General features: G+C 36.5%; 4 protein-coding genes across 8 annotated transcripts in view; 2 read left to right on the plus strand and 2 right to left on the minus strand.

Moving 5' to 3' along the window:
* The first annotated feature begins 321 nt into the window (after positions 1-321).
* LOC18048021 (ribonuclease J) lies at positions 322-9,573 on the plus strand. Of its 3 annotated transcripts, XM_006440027.2 has the most exons (16): positions 322-712; positions 1,087-1,315; positions 1,680-1,803; positions 2,717-2,773; positions 3,179-3,370; positions 3,450-3,527; positions 4,167-4,430; positions 4,786-4,851; positions 4,958-5,050; positions 5,530-5,655; positions 5,969-6,082; positions 6,848-6,943; positions 7,017-7,114; positions 7,197-7,624; positions 8,258-8,730; positions 8,896-9,573. In XM_006440027.2, exons 1-16 carry the CDS (start codon positions 511-513, stop codon positions 8,992-8,994), a joined length of 2,739 nt encoding a protein of 912 aa, XP_006440090.1. In that variant the 5' UTR covers positions 322-510; the 3' UTR covers positions 8,995-9,573. The 3 variants fall into 3 exon arrangements, with proteins under 3 accessions (XP_006440090.1, XP_024043539.1, XP_024043541.1); XM_024187771.1 differs by lacking the exon at positions 5,969-6,082; XM_024187773.1 differs by lacking the exons at positions 322-712; positions 1,087-1,315 and having other exon boundaries at positions 1,686-1,789.
* Positions 9,574-10,001: 428 nt separating this feature from the next.
* On the plus strand, positions 10,002-11,020 carry LOC18048022 (putative calcium-binding protein CML19). The gene has a single exon (XM_006440028.2). The coding sequence runs from the start codon at positions 10,347-10,349 to the stop codon at positions 10,773-10,775; it is 429 nt and encodes a 142-aa protein (XP_006440091.1). The 5' UTR covers positions 10,002-10,346; the 3' UTR covers positions 10,776-11,020.
* Positions 11,021-13,708: 2,688 nt separating this feature from the next.
* LOC18048023 (conserved oligomeric Golgi complex subunit 2) lies at positions 13,709-19,290 on the minus strand. Its single transcript, XM_006440029.2, has 12 exons — positions 18,660-19,290; positions 17,828-18,034; positions 17,311-17,647; positions 16,833-16,994; positions 16,510-16,609; positions 16,210-16,425; positions 15,990-16,098; positions 15,506-15,706; positions 15,187-15,291; positions 14,423-14,548; positions 14,206-14,340; positions 13,709-14,060 (listed from the first exon to the last, which is right to left on the minus strand). Exons 1-12 carry the CDS (start codon positions 19,119-19,121, stop codon positions 13,947-13,949), a joined length of 2,274 nt encoding a protein of 757 aa, XP_006440092.1. The 5' UTR covers positions 19,122-19,290; the 3' UTR covers positions 13,709-13,946.
* A 1,380-nt stretch (positions 19,291-20,670) lies between these two features.
* Positions 20,671-26,615, minus strand: part of LOC18048025 — a 13,169-nt gene continuing 7,224 nt past the window's right edge. For all 3 annotated transcript variants that reach the window (XM_006440032.2, XM_024189770.1, XM_024189771.1), the window contains 13 exons: positions 25,649-25,750; positions 25,461-25,550; positions 24,457-24,532; positions 24,271-24,364; positions 24,109-24,178; positions 23,784-23,963; positions 22,764-22,886; positions 22,581-22,664; positions 22,289-22,473; positions 22,002-22,140; positions 21,852-21,911; positions 21,325-21,429; positions 20,671-21,232 (listed from right to left, as the gene is read on the minus strand). In XM_006440032.2, coding sequence (XP_006440095.2) covers positions 21,119-21,232; positions 21,325-21,429; positions 21,852-21,911; positions 22,002-22,140; positions 22,289-22,473; positions 22,581-22,664; positions 22,764-22,886; positions 23,784-23,963; positions 24,109-24,178; positions 24,271-24,364; positions 24,457-24,532; positions 25,461-25,550; positions 25,649-25,750 — 1,422 coding nt within the window. In that variant the 3' untranslated portion in view covers positions 20,671-21,118. The remainder of the gene's footprint in view (positions 21,233-21,324; positions 21,430-21,851; positions 21,912-22,001; positions 22,141-22,288; positions 22,474-22,580; positions 22,665-22,763; positions 22,887-23,783; positions 23,964-24,108; positions 24,179-24,270; positions 24,365-24,456; positions 24,533-25,460; positions 25,551-25,648; positions 25,751-26,615) is intronic.

The raw sequence follows: 26,615 nt of genomic DNA on the forward strand, positions 1-26,615 counted from the left end.
TTCGCATTTAGAATATGTGGACGTGTCTGTCTTCTACTCTGTTTAATTGATATTTTAAAAGTAAGACCAACTAAAATGTGTCCAATGTAACAACATTTCGAAAATCAAGATTAGAATTGTTTTTTTTTTGGGTAGAGATTTTTATGGTCATTTCTGAGAAACAAACACCAAAAAAATTCAATTTTTTTTAAAAAAACAATAATGATCTCACACGTGTTAGGAAGAAATTAGCCAAAGAGGGGCATTGGGGGGCACGTGCAAGCGTTTGTCAAATGCTGCGATATGATAAGAAAGGTATTTTAATTTCTTCTCAACCTCTAATTCACAAATATCCCACACAGGCGCTCTCTCTCCATTTCCCGCTCCCAAGCTGAATCAGTCACTCTGTCCTCGTCTTTGAAAGACTAGAACCCTGCACTAAAGATAAAGAACAAAAAGTTTCTAGGTTTCCTTTTTGTTTTTTTTTTTTCCAATTTCACAAATTTGAATCTAACAAAGCTTCCTGAACACATGCAGTTAGGTTTATTAGGAAGTTACTCTTTCTCTTACTCAGTATACTTAGCTTCTTCTTCTTCTTCGACACTAAATAAAGTATCCGCAAACATGGCTGCTTTGAGTGCGCTCTCCCTCTCTCCGTACAATTTTTTGTGCAAGCCAATTCCCAGAATAAGGCGATCCATTTCTTGCTCTATTGATACTCCAACAACTTTAGGTGTATTGTAATTTTTTTTAAATTTTTTATTTTACTTTCATTGTACTATTCTATTATCAATATACTCGTGCTGATTGTGTAAAATAATGGAACTGTTATTTCATAAGTTATTAATGTACTCACTATTGCTTTTGTTTTATATTAAATAACTTCCAGCTTAAATTGGATGTTTTGATATCAGAATTTATGTGCTTTTTAATCAAACGAATTCATAAATTATTTTAATATCCTTTTCTTGGCAATCGGATGGACAGTTTTGTTCGAAAACATTCACATTCGTTACTTCTTATGAGTGTCCCTGAATTTTTGAGTGTTACAATTTCTCGTTATTTGTAAATTATGATGGTGACTAAGTTGCTTCTCTCTTATTTTAGGCGCACGTGAATCTAAAGTTCCACGTAGAAGAACAGGAAGAACAGAAGGGCCTAGGAAAAGTATGGAAGATTCTGTCCAACGCAAGATGGAACAGTTTTATGAAGGGTCTAATGGACCACCACTGCGTGTCCTTCCAATAGGTGGCCTTGGTGAAATTGGGATGAATTGCATGCTTGTTGGAAATTATGACCGATATATTTTAATTGATGCCGGTGTCATGTTTCCTGAGTAAGTTGGCCACAATTGTTACTCCAGAAAAAAAAATAAAAATTATATCTTGATTGCATGCCATTCTGCATGTGAATTCTGCATCTACCGCAAAAAGGATAGGTGCTCTTTGAAGCTGTCTCTTTTCAATTGTTAATGAAAGTTGACTAGGGGATGATTAATGTGTTTACTACATTTAATACCCTTTCTATGATCGTTTTGGTCAAGGGCAAACATTTATTGAAAATTATTGGTGTTGCAGTAGTAGCATTTTTTCTTTTGCATTCTGCATAATGAAATCTGCAGATGAAAAGTACTACGAACTTAGATTCTCCTTCCGCTGATCTTTTGCTAACTTTGTGCTATGTGTTTGACATGGAATCAGCTATGATGAACTTGGCGTCCAAAAAATCACACCTGATACCACATTTATAAAAAGATGGAGCCATAAAATTGAAGCAGTTGTCATAACTCATGGCCACGAAGATCACATTGGTGCGTTGCCCTGGGTAAAGTTTCCTACTACTTGGAATTTCATTTGATTGAAAACTGACATGTTAATTTTCTACTCTAGTATGTTACATACTTTTCAGATCTTAACTATTGACAAACCAAAAATGATGCCTTTTTTTGGGTTTGGGGGGGGGGGGGGGGGTGTGGGGTTTGAAGAAGTTTAGTTTGGTTTACTTATCAGAGATTATTCAATTCTCTAATGTTCTAACATTTTAAGGAAAGTTGAATTGAAAACTGCTGTGTCTTGTTGTTCAAGGGCTTGTTGGAATGTTTGGTTATGCTGTGATTGAAGCAGAGATTTCACCTGTCAAACATACATGCACTGTATCTGTGTTAAACATCAGCCAACATTTAATATGCCCTCTATGTTAATGCATGCCTAGGTGACTGTGGTAACAACAATAAAACAAAAATGATTTCATTTGATACCTAAACAACCATCCCTAGAAATCCATAGGCAAGATGCTGAATCACAGCTGCTAGTAGACTTGAATAGGTTATTATCAGTTTATTGAAGATAAGAAATCATACTGGATAACGATTACAAACTCATAAAGCTGCATTAGTTCTGAATTTTTAGTAGTATGCTTTGCACTAGTTTTCATTTCTAGTTATATGCTTTCAATTGATTAAGGTTTTTTAGGTGAAACTTGACTGTCTAAATTTCAAGTAAATGCATGAACATAAAAAATGGTACTGCCTTTAGGCGGAAGGTGCTCTCACCTTAATGAGCTAAATTCTTGTGGAGATTTATAGAAGCTGTATAAGTATGCAGCCAGGTCAGCTACATTTCTTCCTTAGAATGTAAACTTAAGTGTATTAGCTGCCTTCTTTCAATAAATTCTCTTTTAGTGGTTTTTTTTTTTTTTGGTTGAATTTCTTTTGACTGTTTTTCTTCATGCTAACCAGGTGATCCCGGCTTTGGATTCCAATACACCAATATATGCATCTTCATTTACAATGGAGGTACTTGTCCTGGGTTTTACTTACATAGATGTTTGCCAGTGCGCGCACACACACACACACACTCACTCACTCTATAACAGATCCCTTACCAACTTGCGCTGTAGCAAATAATGTTTATTCCTGACAGGCGCTAATAAAAATACTTTTTGAATTCATTTAATGTTGATCTGAAACTTTAAATTCTCTCTCAGATTTAATTGAGTGTTCCAAACTATCAACATTGGGTTGGTGGCTTGTAAGATTGTTTCTTTCATCACCATGGCTTAATATTGCTTATCATTCTAATTCTTCTTTATCCTGCCTAACTATTTGTGGGATCATGATGACTTGGTTGTGCATTTTCATCCTCATTTTGCTTGTCTATGACAGTCTAGAAAGTTCATTCTCTATTTCTTGTTTCATCAGCTTATCAGAAAGCGCTTGAAGGAGAATGGGATATTTGTTCCGTCTAGACTTAAAACATTTAAAACAAGGAGGAAATTTATGGCTGGACCATTTGAAATAGAGCCCATCAGAGTGACACATTCTATTCCTGATTGTTGTGGATTAGTTCTTCGTTGTGCTGATGGTACAATACTTCATACTGGTGACTGGAAGGTAGGTTCTTCTCAATCTGTTTGTTTTCTTCTCTTTTTTGTCTACCTCTACAACTGCATAAGAATTTAACATTTAACAGATTGATGAATCACCTTTGGATGGGAAAGTATTTGACCGTGAAGCTTTAGAAGAACTCTCAAAAGAAGGAGTAACATTGGTAAGTCTCATTGATTCACATGTTGGATGTTATGTTGACCCGATTAAATGAGCAAATGTTTCTGGCAAATTATGGGAGTGATGCAGTGGTTTCAGTGGGAGCTTAGGAAGAGAAATGTAGGTTCTGTTTGTTTATATTGCTATGGGATTGAAGATAGATATACATTTAGTGCTATTGACTGAAGCATACTAAGAATTTGCTATCTTCATTGTGGAGTTGTAAATATATGGAACGTTCCTTGGTCTGCCATGCTTAAAAAGAATGAGGGAAATTCTTGAAGTCTTGTAAGATGATTTTCCCATTGTTGGATATTCTTAATATAGTTCTGTTCAAGTTACTTGATTCCAGAAATTTAATAATTTGTCTTTAGAAACTGAAATTAAAATGTTCAGGTTGACTGAACCCTGATGATTGAATCTCTTTCTTTTATCTCAGTGCTCTTAGGAGGTTATTGTATACTTGGCCTTGTCATTTGTCTCTTTGCAATAGATGCTGGTCACATCAAAACTAATTTGTTTGTGTGTGTGGGTATATTGTATATCTAGGAGGTATACCTTGGTCCTAGATTTTAAATTTATAACCTCATTTATCTGTTCACAATGATTAGTAGCAAGCTTTTTAATGCCCAATCCTTTTTAGATGATGAGCGACTCAACAAATGTACTGTCATCCGGAAGGACAACTAGTGAAAGTGTGGTAAAGGATGCATTGATGAGGCACGTCTCAGCTGCTAAAGGGAGAGTTATAACTACTCAGTTTGCATCAAACATACACCGCCTTGGAAGTGTAAAAGCTGCTGCTGATTTAACTGGTAGAAAATTGGTATTTGTTGGCATGTCCTTAAGGACATATCTTGATGCTGCTTGGAAGGATGGAAAGGCACCAATTGATCCGTCCACTCTGGTAACGACACTTAAAGACTTTGTATTTTGCCTATATCTATTAACTTGACAGTTACTAATACTTCATCAAGTTGTATGTTTAATCTGTGTTGGGTTGAGATTCTATGCTTTAGCCATATTGACGAAAATTATTTCAGCTCAACTAAATCTTGATCCACTTACTGCTGGGGAATGGTTGAATCTGCCAAATAAAGGCTTTGTAGATTGGAATTCATTTGCTACTTGTCTGACATATTCTTCTTTTGTTGGTTAATGTTTATCATAATAAGCTGTGATATCATCTTCTCATCTTGCTCCTTTTATTGTGAAAATTTAGCTTCCTGACACCTTCCTTACTTGTTTTAATAATATTGTAGGTGAAAGTGGAAGATATCGACGCCTATGCTCCAAAAGATTTGCTTATTGTTACAACTGGTTCACAAGTAAGTTAATCTTGATCACTCCAGTGATCCCTAGATATGTTGACCACAATAGTTTATTGCACTGTACCATCTTGCTGGTATGTGACTCTACATGCTGTTGTGTCAGGCAGAACCACGTGCTGCCCTTAATCTTGCGTCGTATGGAGGTAGTCATTCTCTCAAATTGACCAACGAAGATGTAATTCTGTATTCAGCTAAGGTAATAAGATGTATAGTATGCAGTGGATTATAGGCAAATTCTACGTTAAAAATTTATTCTTCAAGTACTTAGTTCAACAGGGTACGTGTTATTGAATTGAAATTGAGTGGTCAAGTGCTCTATTTTTTATTCAATTTCAGGACTGCTTTAGTTAAATGAAAATTTCATAGAAAAATTTTCATACGCAGAATATGGGATTTTATGATTCGCTTTTTGTTCTTTCATTCTGATTTCTTTTTCAGTAAAGGAAGAATCCGTGTTCCTGTTTTAAGTTTCAATAAACTAGTGTTCAAAAAAAATAAATAAATAAATTCATTTTAGGCTCAATTATTTATTCTCATCTATTGTTTGTTGATAATAAACACAATTGATTTTTTGGATAATTCACAACCTTGTTATTTTTTATGTCTGAAGTTATGGTGATCATACCGACATCTTAAATGTTTAGTATTATGATTGATTTTGCATTTTACCTTCAGGTGATCCCTGGTAATGAATCTCGTGTAATGAAAATGCTAAACCGCATATCAGAGATTGGATCAACTATTGTAATGGGTAGAAATGAGGGGCTGCATACATCTGGGCATGGTTATCGTGGAGAACTGGTAAGAGTTCTTAATGTTCCTCCTCAAAATTTATCCTGTTGCATCATTTTGCCTTTTGTAATTCATCAGTCTTTGTGATAGCCAAATTTGAAGTAGATATCATGAGGATGATGTTATAATCCAGAACACTAGCTGGTGAATTGATGTGGCTTGATACTTAAAGTTTATAAAATCAGGAAATTGAGAGGAAAATCTACTTTGTTTAGAAAAACAATAAAATAGTTAGGTATTTAGATGGGTATTAATTAGTATCTGCTTTATTTTATCATAATTTTGACTATGGATAATCTGATCTTGCAACTTCTTTCCAAAGGAGGAAGTTCTTAAACTGGTGAAGCCACAACACTTTTTGCCCATACATGGAGAACTATTGTTTCTGAAAGAGCATGAGTTGCTGGGGAGATCAACTGGCATTCGACATAGTACTGTGAGTCTGTTTTGCTTGTATTTTTGCATTGTTAAAATGTAAGATATGCCTAGGGAAACATTATCAGCATTGTATAATGATGACACTGGCGAAGTAACATTTATTCCGACAGAATACAGTGCATCGTGTGAAGTAGGCAGAAGAAGGATTAATTGAGTTGAATAATGTTGAGTGTTTTTATGTAGCTGCAGATGTTGAGGTTTGCCAAATTTGGAAGCATGTGTTATTTCTCCGTTTTATTAAATTTTAATGATGGTCATCGTGATAATTTATTCCAAAAGAATCATTAACAGGAAGCAAGCTCTTGTAGAGCTATTAGCATTATGAAGCAAGATGAGAAGCTTTGATGTGTTTTGCATAATCCATTCACCCTTTCAGTGTTCTAGTGCCTAAAGATCCACCATATGGATAATAGAAGGCTCCTTTTCTTAGTTTTTTACCCTTTTACCTTGTTGTAATAAGATTAAAGCCTCATCCAGATGAGAAATTCTATGAAAACCTAGCACGTTTTGTCGATGAAGCTATCGGATATTAGAGGCTTTTCCTTTTGGAACATGTTAAAAGGATCACTTGTCTTTACAAATATTGGTCATGATGGGACAAAGCGTGCTTAGCCCAATTGCCTGGTGCATGATATGCATACTAGTATTTTAGTATGCTTGACTTTAGATGTATTCTACTTTGATATTTTGACGCCAACTGTTTAGAATTTAAATGCGAGTATAAAATAAAACTTAAATAATTAACTCTTTGCAACCATATCAGGTGATAAAGAATGGTGAGATGCTTGGGGTTTCTCACTTGAGAAACAGGAGAGTTCTATCTAATGGTTTCATTTCTCTTGGGAAGGAGAATTTGCAGGTAATTCTTTGAAAATGTCTATTATGAGATGGTGGTTGAGAAATTTACTAATAAATTTAATCTTGTATTCCAGTTGATGTATAGTGATGGTGATAAAGCATTTGGCACATCAACTGAACTGTGCATCGATGAAAGACTAAGAATTGCATCAGATGGTATCATTGTGATCAGGTGAATATATTATCTCCGTAAATCAAGTACTTGTCTTCATTATATGTGTGTAATGACGGCATCTTGACATTCGGCATTGCAGCATGGAAATTTTACGCCCTCAACATACAGATGGACAAAGTGGATACAGCTTAAAAGGAAAAATAAGAATCACCACTCGTTGCCTGTGGCTTGATAAGGGAAAGCTTTTAGACGCTCTCCACAACGCCGCCCATGCTGCACTTTCAAGCTGCCCGGTGAATTGTCCTTTAGCCCACATGGAAAAAACTGTCTCCGAGGTATTAAGGAAGGTGGTAAGGAAGTACAGTAGCAAAAGACCTGAAGTTATTGCTGTTGCTATGGAAAATCCAGCAGCAGTTCTATCGGACGAGCTTAATGCTAGGCTGTCTGGCAATTCTCATGTTGGATTTGGGATGCCAGCACTGAGAAAAATGGTTGACAGACATCCAAAAAGAAGTCAGCTGAACAGAACACAAGCTGAAGGCGATGGCCGTCAACAAAATTTGCAAGGTCTCGTCTCGCCCCCCCCTCCCCCCCAACATGTGTCTCTGTGTCCAAGTGTGTGATAGATCTATCATGTATATGCTGTGCGTACATGTAGAAGAAACAGGTCAACATCCATATCTGTCTATTTGTACAATGTGTCAAGGTTGGGAGACGTCTCTACACTTTCTATTCTGCCATAAAGCTCTACTGATCTAGGATAAGTAGGAAATTGAAGAGTTTTCACATTTTCACGTCGCAGATTTTATTATTACTGGTCAAGGAAAAACACTAGAAAATGTTTTGATGTCCATCCCATGAAATTAAAATTTTAAATCCAATAAACGTATCAGATATTGAAGTTTAAGAACTAGCTTCCTTTGTATTTGAAATACGAAATAAGGAACAAATAACTGGGCCATGGCAGCAGAGTGCAATACCTGCCTTTGCGTTGGAAATGCTTAATCTTCAAGCAGTCTTCATGTAAAAATTCATTAATATGTTATTTTTGTTGGAGATCTATTTGAATTGCAGGAACTTTCCTTTTTGACGCATGACTTATTTTTTAAATCCTTGGGTGATGATATATTTACTGAGCTTGTTATTCAAAGCAAATGTTCTAACAACATGTCCTTTTCCCATTATTATTTATTTTCACAGTTGATGGAATTGAAGTTGAAGAACTACCAGAAGAAACCACCACTACTTCAAATTCAGACTATGGTGAAAGACTTTCCCTTGATTCTGAGGATTCAGATGAGTTTGGGAAATCATTCGTCGCACCAGCTTCACCAATTAATAGTTTGGTAAAAGGTAACAATGTTTTGATCCCGCAAGAGGAACAACAGATGTCGGAGCTTGAGGAAGATGGTACTGAAATCAGCGACGATGACTCCTCGGAGAGCTCAAGTTCTCAACCAAAGCCTTCGAAGGGTGTCAGACAGAATAAATGGAGACCTGAGGAGGTGAAGAAACTCATTAAAATGCGTGGGGAATTGCATAGCAAATTCCAAATTGTAAAGGGAAGAATGGCCCTCTGGAAAGAAATATCAACACATTTAGCAAATGAGGGATTTAATCGAAGTCCAAGCCAGTGCAAATCCCGGTGGTCATCTTTGCTTCAGAAATACGAGGTTTGTTCTTCCACCCTTCCCTTGACAAGAATTTCAGTTATAAAATCTGGTAACCATAGTTTACATGAAGAAGAAAGGAAAATTTGTCTTGTGGTATCAAGATTTCAAACTCTGAAAATGAAATCCAGACATGCTTTTATTCACATGATTGATTGTTTGAAACAGGAAAGCAAGAGTGGGAATAGCCAAAAAAGTTGGCCATACTTTGAGGAAATGAATAAAATTTTCTCCGACTCTGACTCAGAGGCGATGGCAACGAAATGATTGAAGAAGATAAGAACAGTGAGCATTGAATTCCTGGGAAGAGTGTCCAAGTACACCCTTACTTCAAATTAAAAAGCCTGGGTTGTTGGCGACATTTTTATCCCATCATGGCTTCGTCATAAGGAAGCTCCATGACAAAAGAGAGCAGAATGACTAATGAAAAATTGGTCTAGGTTCAAAAAGCGGGAGGCCTCTGTGAATTGGCCAATCTGATGATATACAAGAGGTGGATTAAGTTAAATTTCGTAGTTTAGTACCCTTGTGTAAATTGGAAACTAGGCCAACAAAAGAAGAGTAGAGAGTGGGAAACAAATCCCGGGAGTGGCGTTTAATTTTAATTTTAATTTTCTATTTTCCTCTGCTATTGGATTACCCTTTAATTATAGCAGCGTCTCCTGTTTATCTTTGTTCTCACCGTGTCGGTTAATGGGAAAGGAAAATAAATTGCTACATGCTTTCGAGGCAACTTTTAAAAAATATATGCTAAACGGTCGAAATTGACTGGAAGAGACGGGATGCCCTGGAGAAATTAACTTGTCTATTATTAGTAGTAGTAGTAGTAGTAGTTAGTAGTTAGATTATTATTTTTAATTTCTAATTTCAGCTATGTTGCCCAACCCAGTTTATAGATTAATAAAATAAAGTCTAAAGAACATTTTCGATCGTTGGGACGTTGTTGAGCCACAAACCGCCGTAAACAGAGCAGATTATGCGATGGGATCCGTTATTTTGATTGTTAGGTAAAACACCAGTTAATATTCTCATCAATTTTAATGACGCGTTCCGTGTGTATTTAAAATGGAGGCCAACAATAAAGAAACATCAAGTCAATTCGCAGCGAACCTCTAGAAATCAGAGTCGTGATCCACGTAGTGAGCTCGTATACGATGACGATGCCCACGTGGGATATTATTTTCTCTAAAAAGAAGAAATGTACGTTATTGTCTTATTCAGCAGTTTTTGACTGTTCCGTTAATTCCATCACGAGACCGTTGAAATCGTCGTTTGTGCTCTCAGCTGGTTCTTCCTCGTTTCCTCAGAAATACCAACCACACGGATGATCCTCGTCTTTATCATTTTTCTTAAGGTTGAAGCTGAAGCCTGAAGGGGAAGAACGCTTCTTTGATTCTTCTGAAATTTCACAGCAGTTTCTTCCAAATATCACGGACGGTTTGTGACCGACTCAGCCAAGATAACCCTGTGTATAAGTATCAATTCTTGCCAACTTCATTTGTTCATCAGAAACTGAAGCTACCTGGCCTGGTCTATCATTGTTCCTTTTGCCAAAAAGAGAGGGAAAAAAAAATCCCCTTCGTTTCCTTTGAAATATTTGCGGTGCTCTAAGAATTCAGATGGTGAAGGGAAGAGAGTACGAGCGTGTGTTCGTTTACTTTGATGAAAACGGAGATGGGAAAGTTTCGCCGTCGGAGATAAAGAATCGGATGGGCATGATTGTTGGAGGTGGGGATGTGTTGCTAAACGAAGTGGAAGTAGCCATCGAGTCTCTGGACAAAGATGGTGATGGGTTCTTGGATTTGGAGGATCTTGTTGGGTTGATTGAAGGGGCGAGCGCAGAAGAGAAGTTGAAGGATTTAAGGGAGGCTTTTGGTTTGTATGATTTTGACAACCGTGGGTTCATCTCACCTAATGATTTGAAGAGGATGCTCGCTAAACTTGGGGAGTCCAAGTCTATTGATGAATGTAGGATGATGATTGATCGGTTTGATTTGAATGGTGATGGGGTGCTAAGCTTTGAGGAATTTAGAATCATGATGCAGTGATGATTGATCTGCAAATGTGTGACCTTGCTATTCATGTAATTCTTTTATGCGATATGGTGTAATTATAACAATGTTCTAATGATTCTTTTTTAACTTCAAAATTTATTTGTCGATTAACTATTAAGCGGGCTGTATGTGAGCTCAGAATTGAATACTCTAGTAAACGAATCAGGGGAAAAAAAAAAATTCTTTATCAGGCCAATTATATATAGATGAAAAGGGTTATTATTACTGTTACGCCAGAATTGATGTTTTTATACATTTTCTTGTGTATTATGCCAGCCATAGTTTTTACGGTTGTCCCAATGAACACTTATACAAGATAAATTAAATTAATGCATACGACTTTGGTTTCAATTGTTAGATTTATTTCTCACATTATGTGGACTGACATAAAGCATTCTAATTATTTTCTATATTTTACCGAATTAATACGTGACTAATGTCAAATATTATGGAGTAATTTTGACAGACTCATTTATTAAGTGATCAAATATTGTGTTAATGAGTCTGATTTTGACATACCCTATACAATAGTATATTATGAATAAGTATAATCCTTAATTGTGTTATTTTAGTTCATAATGGGAGGGGCAATTTTGTACTAACATATGAGGAGTCCTTGCGCTCAACCACTGTATTTAAGTAACTTCAGCCCATTGAAAGTTTACTGTTCAAGGAATTTGTGGCATGAGTGCAGTGCACCTCCCTCTCTCCCTCGTCTCTCCCGTGTGTGTACAGTGACTTGTTGAGGAAAACTGAACCTTGAGCTGAAGGAAAGGAAGCGGGAATTCAGAAGCTGGATCAAAGTTGTAGCAACTCTGTTAAAGCTCCATAACAAGCTTCCAAGCTCGGATCCATGGGAGATCATAGTAAATTTTCGGAATTACCTAAAATATGTGTTTATTTGGAAATGTAAGATTAAGGGCGTAAAGTTTGTTTTTGTTTCATCATCAATCTCAACTTCTTGTCATGTTGTTTTGTTTTTAGTTTTCCTTTTTTTTTCTTCTGTTTCAAAGGTCCCTTGGATAATATAAGGTGGAATGTGCACCCCCTTCTTGCTTCGTTTCTTTAGTTCTACTGATCTAAGTTTGGTGAAAAAAGTATGACGAAGTTATTATGCGTTCTAAGATGGAGCCATTATGAGTATCAAGGCTCATCCTTGCATGACACGGCAGGTGACAATTAGGTCCCCTGACTTTGGTGCGGAAAATAAATAAATTAAATTAAGTTATTAATTTTTTTTTAGCAATAAATAAACATTTAATTTTTTTCTTTTTCACACTTTACATACAATAGTGAATATGTAAATGGGCAAGAAAAGCTTGTGAAAATGAAGGGCGTCCGTTGAAATTTCCAATAGTTATTTGCCAGTCGAAGTATGTTTTCAGGATAAGTTGATTTCTTCTCGAAAACTAGTCATCTTAACATCTATTAAAGAATTCCGTAGGTTACAGGTTAACGACAATTCTCTCGTCATTTCACTTTCAATATTTATTGACTTGCTTTTGTATTTGGGTAAACGTAAGGTCTTTCCATGCAGATATTGATGAAGAGGACTCCGACGATGATTTTCATAGCGTCACGGGCGGTTTGAATGCTGAATAAAACATAAAACTCAATATGGTTATCGAGTGAGCAAAATGGTCTCTCTAGCTGAAAAGAATTTTCTCGGTTTTTGACCGACTTCATGAGCCCTACCCCTACTCTCAAAGATAGAGCTCCTTCAACAAATGGAACTTGTGATTCGGAGCCGATATTTTTTTCCGAAGAGGAAGAGATTGAACTTCATGACCTCTTGAACTTGAAGGACCCCTTCTGTAGTGACCAAGTTGTCAATGTCGATGGCCATGATCAGGTTCTAACAGTTAATAAAGAGATAAAACTGGACTCAATTTTTACAGGATAGCTCGTAGATCAAACAGGTTGTCGCCCATGCTGATGCTCGGTATGTTGCCCATTGCAATTCAAAAGGATACAAATCCAGAGCCTCATGTGTTGTAGTAAAAACTGGACCAATAATTCTAGAAATCAGATTGATGACCTTGAACATACGGGGTATACGGCCGGGGCTACTAACTGCTACAGCTTCCTTTCTATTAACTCCAAGCCTTGCTTTTACAAAGAGAGCGAGACAAAAACCGTGTCCCTGTCCCTAAAGCTAATTAAAAATAACGAGCCTTCTGTCACGGGCCAAGCGCTCAATTTTGCCACCAACGGAGGCTAATTCCGCCCACAAGGGTACATTTAGTAAAAAACCACCTCGAACCGAGTTGCGCTTAGAAATCAGGATGCACTTTGCACAAAAGACGGAATGCACTTGGAAGTAGGTTTAGCTTAGAAATGGGCCGCCAACACAACCAGCCAATTATGGTACGCTTAGCAAATCACCTAATATGACCCAAGATCTAAAATTTTCTACAAATTATACATAGACTAAAAGTTTTTAGAATTCTCCACATAGGTCCTTAGATATTTATGCAACTTGCATGAAACTATCTAGACCTAGCACTCCAACACCTATAAATATGGGTGAGTTTCCTTATTTGCCCACCAACCACACCACACACAAAAACACTCAAGCACAAACACAAACCCTCTAACTCTCTTATAAAGTTTTCTTGTAATTTATTTTTTGTTTGTAATAAAATATATTTTAACCATATTGTTCTCTTCTCTGTAGCATTTTCTACAAAACATTCTTTTTTAGCTAGTTGAGAAATTCAGAAACACTTACTTAACGACTTGTGTACTAAAAGTCACCAAATGCCGCACGAGTTACTGTACAATAAAACTCATCCCGTGACACTTGTCTCTCTTTCGGCTATCTTTTAGCAAAACCACCGTCCGAGTTCATTCAGAAGTTAGCTACTGTTACATGAGAGACATGTACACCGATTTATCACAAATGTCTAATTATCATACCAATTTCATGATCGACTGAAAGAGATATACTAATTTATTACTAAGCACTCCGCTGATGAGTTGAATTAACAAAATTTGCCTCATTATACAACATTAACTTCGAATGAGCGTCTGATAACACCTAATCACTACCATGAAGGAAACAAATGAAAAAATGGATGCCAAAATGAAATCAACTTAAAACGGTATACTTTAGAATCCAGCATTAAACACTAAATCCACAATTTGCCCAGAGCCAAAACTCTCTTAGAACTTTATCAGGCTTTGCCTATCGGAAGGTGCAACACATTGCCACAAGGAACGGTATGGGGGAATATCAGCTGCTTGAACCCCAAGAGCAGCAAGGCTGCGCCCATACTCCTGGTAAATAATACAAACCCAAGTGACATGAAATCTGATTCACTTGCATAGATATCCAGAATAAAATGAAATGCATGGAGAAAGAGGGGGGGGGGGGGGGGGGGAGCAATAGAACTGAACAGTTGCTCACAAGAACCATGTTTACCTGAATATCAAGAAACAGTTGCATACAAATCTTATCAGTGTCAGATACATTGTGGTCTGAGACATCTGAGCTTGCTCCAGCCCGCCTTTGTGCACCCTGCCGTATCTTCAACAGTGAAGACTCTGTTTTCCTAGCCTGGGCATCAAACAGAGTAAGTCCATGAACATTTGTCAAAAGGGAATTCTGGTAAACAAAAATTTTCACTTAATAAACTAACCACACTGATAAGTTCAGCAGCTAATTCATGATAGCGACTGGTTATCTGAGTTGCAGCATCAAGCAGTAGTTCATTCTTAGCCTCTGGTGTCAAGTATGTCATAGCTCGCTCTCCTTCCAATAGAGTCTGCACACATTGGAATAGCCTAATAAAAATTTTTTGACTCGTGTTACACATTTTTATTCAATTTACTATCCATTAATAGTTCAAAGATCTGGAAACACCACCCCATAGCCTTAGAATTGATTTTCCCAATCTAACACCTGTCTAGACACCAACCCAAATGCACGACAAAAGGCATTAATTTAATCTGCACTTTCATTCATTAGCTTTTCCTCCTGTTCAAAACTCAATATTTCATATATCTAAAAGCATAGGAAGGTAAGAAATCATGGCTGAACATCAAAATTCTACATTGATCCACTAACAAAAGATGGTGGATTCAAGACAATGGTCTATAGGATCAATACTGATCCCAAATTGAGAATCATCAACCAGATAACTGAGAAGTTGTTAAGAATATCTACTCTGTTCACTTTCTTATTAATTAAAGCATGTTTTGGTGAATATCACTAGTTGCATAAACCTAAAGATATCTCATGTTATTGGATGCGTTGTTTATGAAAACCTGTCATTTATGACTTATACATACTGTTATGTCAGAAGGATAAGAGTAAACAAACAATCCTGCAAACAGCATGAGAAAACAAAATATGACGATTACAAAAGAATGGTGTAAGCTATAAACTAACAAGACAGCATACCTTCAAGGGACGCAACACTCCAGACACATAAGGAGAGTGCCTGACAGGAAGGGGTTTATTAGTCATCCTATAAGTTGCAGTTATTCCCTTCAGTTGTCTCAAATCCTACAGCAGATAAACAAAAAGCTTCAAATGAAAAACAATTCACAATTAAATAGACTTTCAGGGTCGTAACAGAAACAACTAACTCAATCACCTGAATTTCATCAAAATATATCACAGTAATTGTCTTTACAGAAATCAAAAGAACACAAAACCAAGCATCCCCTAAATCATTGCATTGTAAACTGATACAAATTCCTATACAAATAAGCTTTACCTCAACAGCCTTCTCAACAAGTGCATCAACTATTGTGTTGATAACTACGGGTAGCATTGAACTCAACGACTTTCCACCCTCTAAAATACTCTGTTTAACAAGATCAAGAACTTCACTGGAGCATGAAGACAGGAGCTGAAGTACATGAGTCAGATAGTCACCAGAAACTTCTGTTGCCAAACAATTAATGTCATGAATAATCTGCAAACCAGAGAACCTACATAAATATGCAAGTTAACCACAACCATTTTCATGCATCTGACATTGATGAGTTAAAATCTACAGTATGTCGTTGGAGCATGTGTAAGGTCATTTCAAATGCCAGATGCAGGTCAGGTCTTAACATAGAAATCATAATTATGGAACAAAATAGAGTACTAAAAGTACTTCAATGAGCCTTTTGTCAGTGGAATCAATTCAGTAGCATGTACACAATTTAAAGCTGAAGGTAAATGCGAGATATTGGACAGGGCGCAAGACGTACATAAATAAAATCATCTGGGGCAGCTGAAATAGCCCATTCATTTCCGGGATTGAAGCTTGCATGACCAGAGCTCCGAGCAGCCAGTCCAGATGACAACCAATTTGAGTATCTATCAGAAATTTATCAGTGGGAAGTCAAAAGATGATTCACATAAGCTGAATAGTAAGTCAAGTGGTGATAATTATAGCAGAACAAATTATTATTTGCTCTCCAAGCTGACCTTGAAAGAAGCTGCAAGGACAGACGAAGAAATTTGTCAGAGCAAGGGAGGAGGAAAACATCCTGTCTCCAGCAGGATTTCATGCTGTCCAAAAGAGTAGCACTTTGTTTTAATGTTAACGCTTGAGAATTCCCTTGGTTGGAATTTGAATTCTGGACAGGAGCTAGACTAGCTGCCGTGAGAGCAGAATCCAGAGCCCCTGCTATTTCCTGAAACCTGAAGGAATTAAGGTATAAGATGAGCCCACATCACAACAAAAATAAAGGAAGTATGCAACTGTGAAACATTTGCACTGACTACCTCAAAGAGAAATAAACTCCAACATTCCATTGCTTCATGAACTCAACATAGATAGCTTCCGCTCGGAATTTAGCAACAGCAGATCTGGATGGACAATAACCTTGCATGACAATTAGACATCATAACTATAACGAACAACATTTACAGAGTACTGTAATCCTGAGCAGACACTTAAAAATCCATAGATAAATAACACTGCCTCTTTTTTTTTTTAATATCTTTAACTGTCCCTCTTTAAAAAATCCCACAAAATAACATTTTCTGAGTGTGGAAAATTATTTTTTAGCAAAAAGAAAAATTAAAAAAAATAATACAGTCACTACCTTCAAGATAAGCCAAGAAATCCAAGCTTGATTTGTAATTTCTCAAGAACTGTGTAGGTCTTCCTGGAGAAAACGCCCCTGGTTTTCCCTTCTGAATTGCTGAGAGAACCTCCTTCAGGATGGAATTGGCCAAGAAGTCAAATACATGCAAACCAGAATTTTCTGAAGAAACAAAAGGAACAAGTAGTGGAACAATAAAATGTCAATCAGAGATAACATGAACATAATTAATAATTTTAATTACAAACACACTACGTTATAAGACTGCCTGACCAGCTTTGTAATAATAACTGGGGCGCAAGAGAATAGATGATAGAAAAGCGTTGATTTAGGTACAAAATTATCGCAGATACAAAATGTAATGGCCAATTTTTTCACAGCAGGCCGAAAGCAGAACACAATAATCAAATCACTTCACTAGCAAACCAAATATATAAAGCATTTTTCAGTAGTTAAGGAAGAAAATGGTGCATAGTACCTGCAGAAGATATATCCAACAAAAATTTACAGTCTTTTTCAACACATTGCTTGATTTGTTCATAATCACTCTCAAGTTCATCTCCAGATGCCCCAGCCAGTGCCTCCGATGGCCCGTGCGGGATAATTTTCTGCATCAACGGAGCCACAACAGTATTGGAAAAAATTTCTTCTGCATTCCTGGTGTTGTCGATGGCAGCATAGGCACGCAAACAGTTGTAAATTACATTTGCATTCTGGTGTTCAAGACCATGCACAAAACAATGTCCCAAGCTAGCATCCAGTAATAGGCTAGCACTTTTAATCCTCTTCTCCATATTCTCAATGAAAGGCAGGTTCTGTACTGGCAAAATAGAAAAACGAGATGAACACATAATGTATGAGCTCCAAATGATTGAGTTTAAGCTCATTAATCCCCCGTTACTTTCCTTTAGTGCCGTATAGTTTTATCTTATTTTACATTAATAAAGTATGATACGCAGCAAAAGAGAAAAATTAAGATCAAGAAAGAAGGAGACCTGTGCATGAGCAATATAGAACTTTAACCGATTCATCTCACTGGCAATTCTTTCCAAAAGCATGCTTTGAGTCTCTCTGACATTTGTTCCATTCTCAACAGGTTGAAAGGTAGTGGCACTGCTCATTGACTTCCTCTCTTCCAAATTCACGTCAACATCTGACCCATCAGCAGGCAAACTAGGTAGTTCCTTTATAAGTTTTTCAACCTGCATCCATCAAGAAAGTTAAAAAGAAAAGGAAGACAACAGTTATTGCATGATAAATTCTGCGAATGAATTCCCAAAGAGGAGAAAGGAAAAAAGACAATTCACACACTGAAGAGAACCTTATACACAACTACATTTTCCAAATACAAAGCAACTAAAACATTTCATTCAAAGTTACATTTTTAACTCTTATTACAACACTCAATTTGAATACAAAACCTGATCTTGCAACCACAGACAAATTTATAAAATCAAAATTGACAGTCAAAAGTTAGATTGATAGAGAAGTAAAAGCTAGTGCACTCTTCCTAGAATTGTTCTTTTGAGCACCTGCAGTGTATGAAATTTTAGACTCAATCCCATTCCATAGAAGCTTTTATCTGTTTAAAAGAATAAATAAATAAACAAATAAAACCTAAACCCATACAAGCTCGTCAAGCACAACAACCCAGCGCAATTTTGAACTTATTAAATATTTAACCGTTTGATTCTGCGAGTGCCTAATCCTAGAGCTGCTAGATCCAACACTGAATTCATCAAATACAAACGCTAGTATAAGAGTAATATCGAAAGGTAATATTAATTTTCATTCAAATAGAATTATCATGGCGTCATCGTAATTTACCTTGGAAACAACATGAAACGTGTCAAGCAACAATTCGAGAACCTCTCGAGCGGAAGCAGCTTCAGATCTCTGCTTCAGACCGTTCTGCAAAGCCACGAGGGAGCCCTCGAGAGCCCCTCTAAACCCGTCGATCTTCTCTCTGAGCTCCAGAAGCGGGGCCCGCATACGAACAACGGCCGCGTCGACATCAACGAGCTTGGTGCTCAAGTTGACGAAATCGGCGTAGTCGCGGTTGATTAAGTCGATGAGTTCGTGGTTGAGGGAGGACAAGTGGGCCTGGAGCTCGGATCGGAGGGTTTCGAAGGGGACGAAAGTTCTGAGCTCCGAGATGTATGATTCGGAGTCGAAGTTCGGGGAGAGGAAGAGATTGGATTTGAACCAAAGCGGGTGAGAGTCGGCCGGATCCGAGAAGAGGTCCGTCGCGGATCGGGGCGGTGGTGCCGTTGGAATCGGATCCATCATTTTTGGAATTCGTTTGTGTTGTGTTGAGTTAATGGGAAAATTTGAGAAGTGAGTTTATTGATGAGTCGGGCTAGTGGAGTCGACTGTCGAGATGAACCCAAGGCCAGTCGTTAACAATTGCGTAACGTACATGCGAATTTTAGTTTACGAGTATAATGAACATTTTTTTTTTCTTTTATTAATCTATTAAAATATTAATTTAATTTAATTTACTTTACTTAATTTTTATTTTTTAAAATACTGATTGACAAGTAACAAAGAAAAAGCTATTTCACAAACTCACGAGCGAACCTCAAATTTTGAAGATAGGTTCGAGAATCGTAAGCATACTTCACCAAATAGGCGGAAATCAATACTCACAATGTCACGTGTAATGTTGGTAAAATTATGGTGACTTGGCAACCAAGAGTCTTCGCGCATGCTCCAAATGCATGGGTAGGACATAATTTGAGACTGACCAATAATTTTCGGGTCAGATTCTTTTAACATGAAATATTCTTTTAACGTGAAATAAACGGATTGTTCATTAACAACTTTCATAAATAAAGTAACCACAAGACAAATTAATTTGGTTTGTGGATGTAAATTTAAAAGGGTTTTAATGAAACTCACCACATGCAAAATAATAGCACAATGAGGTTAAGCTCACCACATTACAATAACATTTTGCTTCGCCACCCACAAAATGGATAATTATTTGGGTTGGCACCTCAACAACGGTCATGTCCTTCAAGAACCGCATGCAGCTATCATTTTCATTATCGTTCATCACAAGTAAATCATGAATAAAATAAATAATTTATTAATTAAATTTCAAGTAACACATAAAAAATAGTGTGTTCTATGAAATAAGTATTATAAATGGACAACTTTTTTTCCCTTAATCTAATCCCATCTAAACTCACATTTAAATTGGCATTGTTAATCTGATGATTTAAGACTTAAATTTGAATTTAGTTCCCCTAATCCAATCCAAGGAAAGGTAGCTAAACATAAGATAAATATTTAATCCTAAAATCAATCTCACGTTTAATCCTAACTCCCATACACAACCTTCAATTGTATTGCACTTCCAAACCAATAAAACATTTCATTTCCAATTTCAATCTACCGTAGAATAGGGTAATTTTATTCAAAATGATTTCTAAAAAAATTTACCAAATCTAAAATTAAGATTTAATTAATAATTTTATTCAAAATGATTTCTAAAAAAATTTACCAAATCTAAAATTAAAATTTAATTATTTAAAATTACTTTTAAACCTCTCGAAAACATCCCAAACTAATCCTTAATTCTTTTCATTGCGTTCCGCCAACAGTATCACAACAAATTCTACTTTAAAAATGTCTCATTCACATTCTTAAAAATCTAGGCATCGAAGTCATGGTAAAGTCAAATTAAGTTCAACTTCAATGCCCATATCGCTGCAAATGCAAGTACCAGTTTCTTAAAAAATGAAAAATTTAAACATCTACATTGACCGGCGTCAATTTCAATACCAATACATTACCAGTACCAATACTAACACCAACTAATACCAATAAAACATAAGAACAGAATACCAATTCTTTTCATTCTTGTTTCACCAAGTGTTCCGGCTTTGAAAGATGACATTGCATCATGGTATGGTTTAACAGAGTTTATTGTTAAATTCTACGAACTCCTTAAAAGTAATTACATTTGAATGAGATCTTACACGGGGCTTCTTCTCCTTGATGTTGATAACTTACATATAAAATACTCTCCTGATGTTGGGTACAAAACAAAAGCAGTGCAGCCATCACAACTTCCGAAGGCCTCACATCCTTTATACCAAACATTCCAAACTATCATAATTATATCAAATTTAACTTAAGATCCTATAATTCATTTTACACAAAATGGCTCTCCTGTAAGAATGTCGCAAAATCACCTGAGCATCGGCTTCAGGAGAACCGGAGAATTAAAAAAAAAAAGGTTGAAAAAAAAAAGGAAAGAACCATTTGTACAGTGAACTTCACATGAAATAGCTAAGAGCCTTCTTTCTTCTCGAACCCCCTTCGCCATACAGTTCATTCCATTGCAAAAGCTCACTCATGTTTACCGACTCGGATGAAACACTCGCGCATACCTATTTCCATATGACAAGATCCACAACAGATTAAAAATCAATAGAGCAAAGACAAAAAGTTGAAATCATGTTAAGTTCCATCTTCACTTTACCCGCTCATGAGCATATTTAAAGTCATCCATGTTTAGAGGCCGTATATCTGCACACCCACTCAAAGCTGGAGCAGGCTTACCTTCTGCCATCGCAGCAGCTCTTTCCTGATATGAGTTGAACATATTATATTCAGGAAGAGAAGCTTCTGTAGAAATAATTTGATCTAGAAAACTACGATAGCTCGAAGTATATGTGTAGATTTCAATCATCTCTGATTCCTTTTGACAGAAGATTGAAATTATTACAAAGCACATTCAGTTAAAGAGAGGAATTAGGAAAAAAAAATCCTAATGGGTTTTAGCAAATACTTGGTGTCTTTCAATAGTTATTTTTATGTGATAAGCCCATAATAAGCTCTGACATCCTCACAGAATGGATGTGACCATGAGCTTTAAATATCCTCTTAATCTTTTAATCAACAAATACAGTACTAGTATAATCATCGTTGTTGATGGTTATATGTCTGCACTGACTGGCCCTCAAGCATAAGACCAAAGTACACATTCACTGCATGCGATAAATGTACCTTTTTTTCTTTTTCCAATATCTCTTTAATCGGACGGTGTGCCGCAGTCACACAGAGATTCTGCAATACAATTAAGTAAACAAGAAGCCAGTCACTCCACAAATTCAACAATAATACATTACATATCAGAGAATGACTTAAAAATATAACCTTAAGGTCACTTCCAGAATATCCATCTGTCATGTTTGCAATTGCATCAAAATCAACATCAGGAGACAAATCCTCCTTTGCCAAAATAACCTGTAGTATCTTCGCTCTATTAGGAGCATCTGGCAAATTTACCATCAACCTGTGGAAGAACACACACCATAAGAACACTCAACAAACGTATACCGAATTTGAAAATGAACTAAGTTAGGGAAAGACATCAGAGTATGCTTGCAGATACAATGTATCTGTAACTGCATGTAATAGGCCCTTCCAAAGTGATACTATACCTGCGTGGAAGCCTTCTAATGACAGCTTCATCAAGGTCAAAAGGTCTATTTGTGGCTGCAAGCACCAGAATTCGTTCTGTATCCTTTGTCCGCAGGCCATCCCAGTTCACCATAAATTCATTTTTCATCTTCCGCATGGCCTCATGCTCCCCTGGATTTTCTCTCCGGCCCAACATGCTATCAACCTATAAGACAGAAAGAAAAACGAAAGTAGAAAAGATGGAGAACAGTGATTTTGTGCATGAAATAAACCCAAATACAAACTACTAAAGAAATGCCCCAAGAAGCTTACCTCATCAACAAATATAACACTAGGTGCAATTTTACTTGCTAGTGAGAAGACAGCTTTCACATACTTCTCCCCCTCACCAAACCACTGTAATAAAATAAATACACAAGTTTTCAATGATCAAATAAAATAAAGAGTTTCGATTGCAAAATCAAATTAGTTTTAGATGCTTCAAGGAATATGGACCTTAGATGTGATACTTGACATTGAAATGTTGATGAAATTTGCACCAGCTTCAGTTGCAACGGCTTTTGCGAGCATGGTCTTCCCTGTTCCAGGAGGTCCAAACAAAAGTATGCCCTTACAAGGCTGCACCAACAAGAATTGTAGTGAGACCAGTCCTCCAAAAGCTCATAAACCAAAATAAGAATCCAATCAAACAATAGAATGAATACAACAATATTGGACGAATAAGATGATGTTACATTGTAAAAGATGCATTATCTTATATTATTTACTTAAGGATATGTAAGATCAAAGGCCTTGTATGCCTTGATCATAAACTGTTAGCCAAACACAACTCAGGGAATTTGCCTTTGTGACTGTCCACATTCCAGATTACCAACTGGTAGCTTAACTTGTAGATGGACATTAGATGGAAAAGAATGACGCCATTCTGTAGATCACCACTGCTATTTCATTCTGACAGAAATCATAAACTGTTAGCCAAACACAACTCAGGCAATTTGCCTTTGTTTCTGACTGCCCATATTACTAATTACCAAGTGGTAGTTTAACTTGTGAGTGGACATTTAGATCACCACTGTTATTTCATTCTGAAAGAAAGGATCCTTTCATTTGTGTCAAAATGCATTGAATTTGTAGATTTCATGTCTAATTAGACCGGACAGCAATAAAAAATGAGGATAAACTTGCGAGGCCATGACCTAAGTCAAGAACAGGAATCTAAGAATAGAGGGATATTCTCAGCAAATTCATTAAGGTTAACAGCCTTCCTTTGCCAGAATTCAGATCATGAATGCAGTGTGTAGCTCAAATAAATAAAATCTTCCAAAACATATTATCAATGGTGATATTTGGAAAATATTAATAAGCATTGACTTAATAAAACCAATTGGCTATCAGAGGATCATAAGGAACAGTGACAATACAGTCATCAACCTCATTCAGAGCCAAATGTGCATAATCATGACAGTGTGACATTACACAATAAAGATCTTATCAGAATATAGGAAAGGTTATCACCTTGGTCAATTGCCCTTTGCAGAATAGTTCAGGCCTCTGTAAAGGAAGCATCACCAACTCCTTCAATGTATCCTTAACATTCTCAAGTGCTCCAATATCATCAAATGTAACTCCAATATCACTGGGTGGAATAACATCAGCTAAAAGCCTTTTCTCAAATTCATTCTCTGTTACAACATCCTGTTTTTAACCAAAACATTCACCATGAAGATTAAGACATTGTTCCTTTCTAAAAAGATGAGAACAGCATTACTTCATTCTAAAAAAGTCTGCATGCATAATGCTTGAAAGATTATCAATTAATTATGAAAAACACAATAATCACCTTAAGAGACTTCTTCAAACTCTTAGATTCATTCTGTATAGCCTGAAAGATTCCAATCCCATACTGGATGCTGTCAGAATTGCAACATCGCGTTACAACTGTGTAATTACCATCCGAAAGCCAATAATTCAGCTGACAATTGTTGGAATAGATTTTGGTTACCTCTCGCAAGATAAAACAAGCCTAGCATCAGGATCTGCTTCAGGGTTCTGCATCAGATGGTGGCTTAAGGCCCATCCAACAATCTTTTCTGCACCTGTAGTGCCACATCATAATTTCACTGTTGAACTGAAGATAAAGGAAGATCAAAGAATGACTATAATCAAGAAAAATCAAAGCGAAACATACTTTCATTCGTAAGTGATTGGTCCCTGATGCACAATGTCTCCAGTCCTTCACATTCCAATCCACTCCGACCCAAAACCTATAAATGGGCAAATTATAAAAGAATGATCATTTCTCAAATTAACATCCTTGACCATACACAAATAACAAAGTTCCAGAGGCAATGCTATGAAGCACAGCACTTTTGAACATTTAATGTCGACCATGTTAAACGAGGTCATCACAACTTTTTTTGTTTTTGTTTTGTGTGTGTGTGTGGGGGGGGGGGGGCGGTGGGGGAAAGAAATTGAGTATAAAAATATATGGGAATATTACACTCGAGTAGTGGACCAGGTATTCACCCAAAATCAATCAAAGCTATGCAAATTACAAAACAATGTCAATCCACAAAACACTGAGTTAACCCAAAAGAGACTGCCCAACCGAATACAAAAACGAGTAGGGAACACTCTAAATCCCTAAAACTCCCCTCCAATTAAGATGAATGAAGAAAAATGAAGTGTCTTGGAAATCCTTAGTCATTGAAACCCAAAGCAAAGCTAAAAAGTGAACTCTATCCCACAAGCTATCAAAATTAACCCTCTTGACTCTGAAGATTAGACTATTTCTTTCATTCCAAATCACCCAAAAGATACCTAAAACTGCACTTCACCAAAGAATCTTAGCTTTTCTCCCTTTCCCAAAAGCAACAATACTCTCCCTTAACAAAAGCTTCACGAAGACACAGAATAGTCCTAACTTAGTCAAGACAAAGAAATTATGACTCCCAATTAAATTGCATTTAAAACCATAAGGGTTGTAACTCCATCAGAATATACAAGAGCACCATCATAAAGCCTATGATAAATAAACAGTAAGAACAATGAAAAGAGAGAAAAGAAAGACTGAATCTAAGGCACATATAAATCAGGACTCCTGAGCAGAAAATTAGGACTTCAATATATATAGCACCATAAACAATTTTACAGTATTGGCGCCCATAAATTAGTAAAGCAACAAATACTCACCGTGCGCAGGTGATTCAAATTTCCCTTCATTTTCAGGGTTTCAGAATCTCGATCCAGTTGATGTTTCCAAGACGCAAGAAGCGCCTCATCCTACAATCATTTATAAGCTTTCATAAAATGCTGTAATACGAAATAACTAAACTAACAATAAAGTAATAAAGATTACAGTCTGGAACCCATGTACAAACCTGTGGCATGTGAATGGTTACTTTATTGGGGAAAAGCTTAGTCAGGAGTTTTGTAGCTTTCGGAATTTCCTTTCCTCGGTCATGCAGTCTCCCAAAACTATCCTGAAAAAAATCAAAAGAAAACAACATCAAGTCTGAATATGGTCTCACAATTTACTTTTCGTACCCACATAATATAATAGGAGGTAAAGCAAGATAGACAGAAAACCAGAAGCACAGTTAAAAAATATAATAACATCATATATAATACATATATAAAAATGAAGGAAGAGGGAGCTATAATATAATATATTTAAGAATAGCTCAAAATATGACTATACACTTGAAAGAGAGAGAACCAGAAGCATAATTAATAAACTATAACAACATCATATAAATACATAGATCAAAATGAATAAAGGGGGGATACAATATAATCAATTTAATATTAGCTCAGAATACGACAACACACTTGAAACTACAGTAAAAGTTGGAGACGAGAAGAGATCATAGATAAAAGAGAAGAGGCAGATCTTCTGTTGAGAAAAGGAAACGAAGAGTGTGAAGCAAGGAAGAAAAGATTTACCATTCCAGTATAAGTACTGAAGGGTATAAAGGAAGGAAATTCTCAGCAAATATACTGGGAAGGGGAGGGAACAAAGGAAAGCAAAAACCAAAATTCATTCTTCCCCTGAATCCATGATGGGCCATAATTCCTTCCCCATTTGGCACAATATCTAAGAAGCTAGAATGCTGGGGTTCCAAGTTGAAGTCTCTGCAAGAAAACTAACTTTTTCCAAGACAGTATGTGAATAACTTCAAACACCTTAAACATAAAATGGCAGAACTCTCAATTAAAATTTTGGTTTATTTTCCTTTTTCTTTTTAAGTTTGCATTAATGGAAAACCAGACCCCCCCCCCCCCCCCCCCCACACCCTGTGAGTGGGGTTCAAAACCCCAACCCCTTGGACCCCCCCCAGGGGGTTT

Source organism: Citrus clementina, unplaced genomic scaffold (assembly GCF_000493195.1).
Source record: "Citrus clementina cultivar Clemenules unplaced genomic scaffold, Citrus_clementina_v1.0 scaffold_3, whole genome shotgun sequence".
NCBI classification, from domain to species: domain Eukaryota; kingdom Viridiplantae; phylum Streptophyta; class Magnoliopsida; order Sapindales; family Rutaceae; genus Citrus; species Citrus x clementina.

Bases quoted from the DNA above. Each gene is read 5' to 3' on its own strand.
- LOC18048021 (XM_006440027.2), top strand. From the start codon at position 511: ATGCAGTTAGGTTTATTAGGAAGTTACTCTTTCTCTTACTCAGTATAC. The intron at 1,804-2,716 runs GTAAAGTTTCCT...CATGCTAACCAG, and splicing joins ACATTGGTGCGTTGCCCTGG to GTGATCCCGGCTTTGGATTC. The intron at 4,431-4,785 runs GTAACGACACTT...ATAATATTGTAG, and splicing joins CAATTGATCCGTCCACTCTG to GTGAAAGTGGAAGATATCGA.
- LOC18048022 (XM_006440028.2), top strand. From the start codon at position 10,347: ATGGTGAAGGGAAGAGAGTACGAGCGTGTGTTCGTTTACTTTGATGAA.
- LOC18048023 (XM_006440029.2), bottom strand. From the start codon at position 19,121: ATGATGGATCCGATTCCAACGGCACCACCGCCCCGATCCGCGACGGAC. The intron at 16,426-16,509 runs GTAGTCAGTGCA...TAATTCCTTCAG, and splicing joins GGAGTTTATTTCTCTTTGAG to GTTTCAGGAAATAGCAGGGG. The intron at 14,061-14,205 runs GTAAACATGGTT...ATTATTTACCAG, and splicing joins AACTGTTTCTTGATATTCAG to GAGTATGGGCGCAGCCTTGC.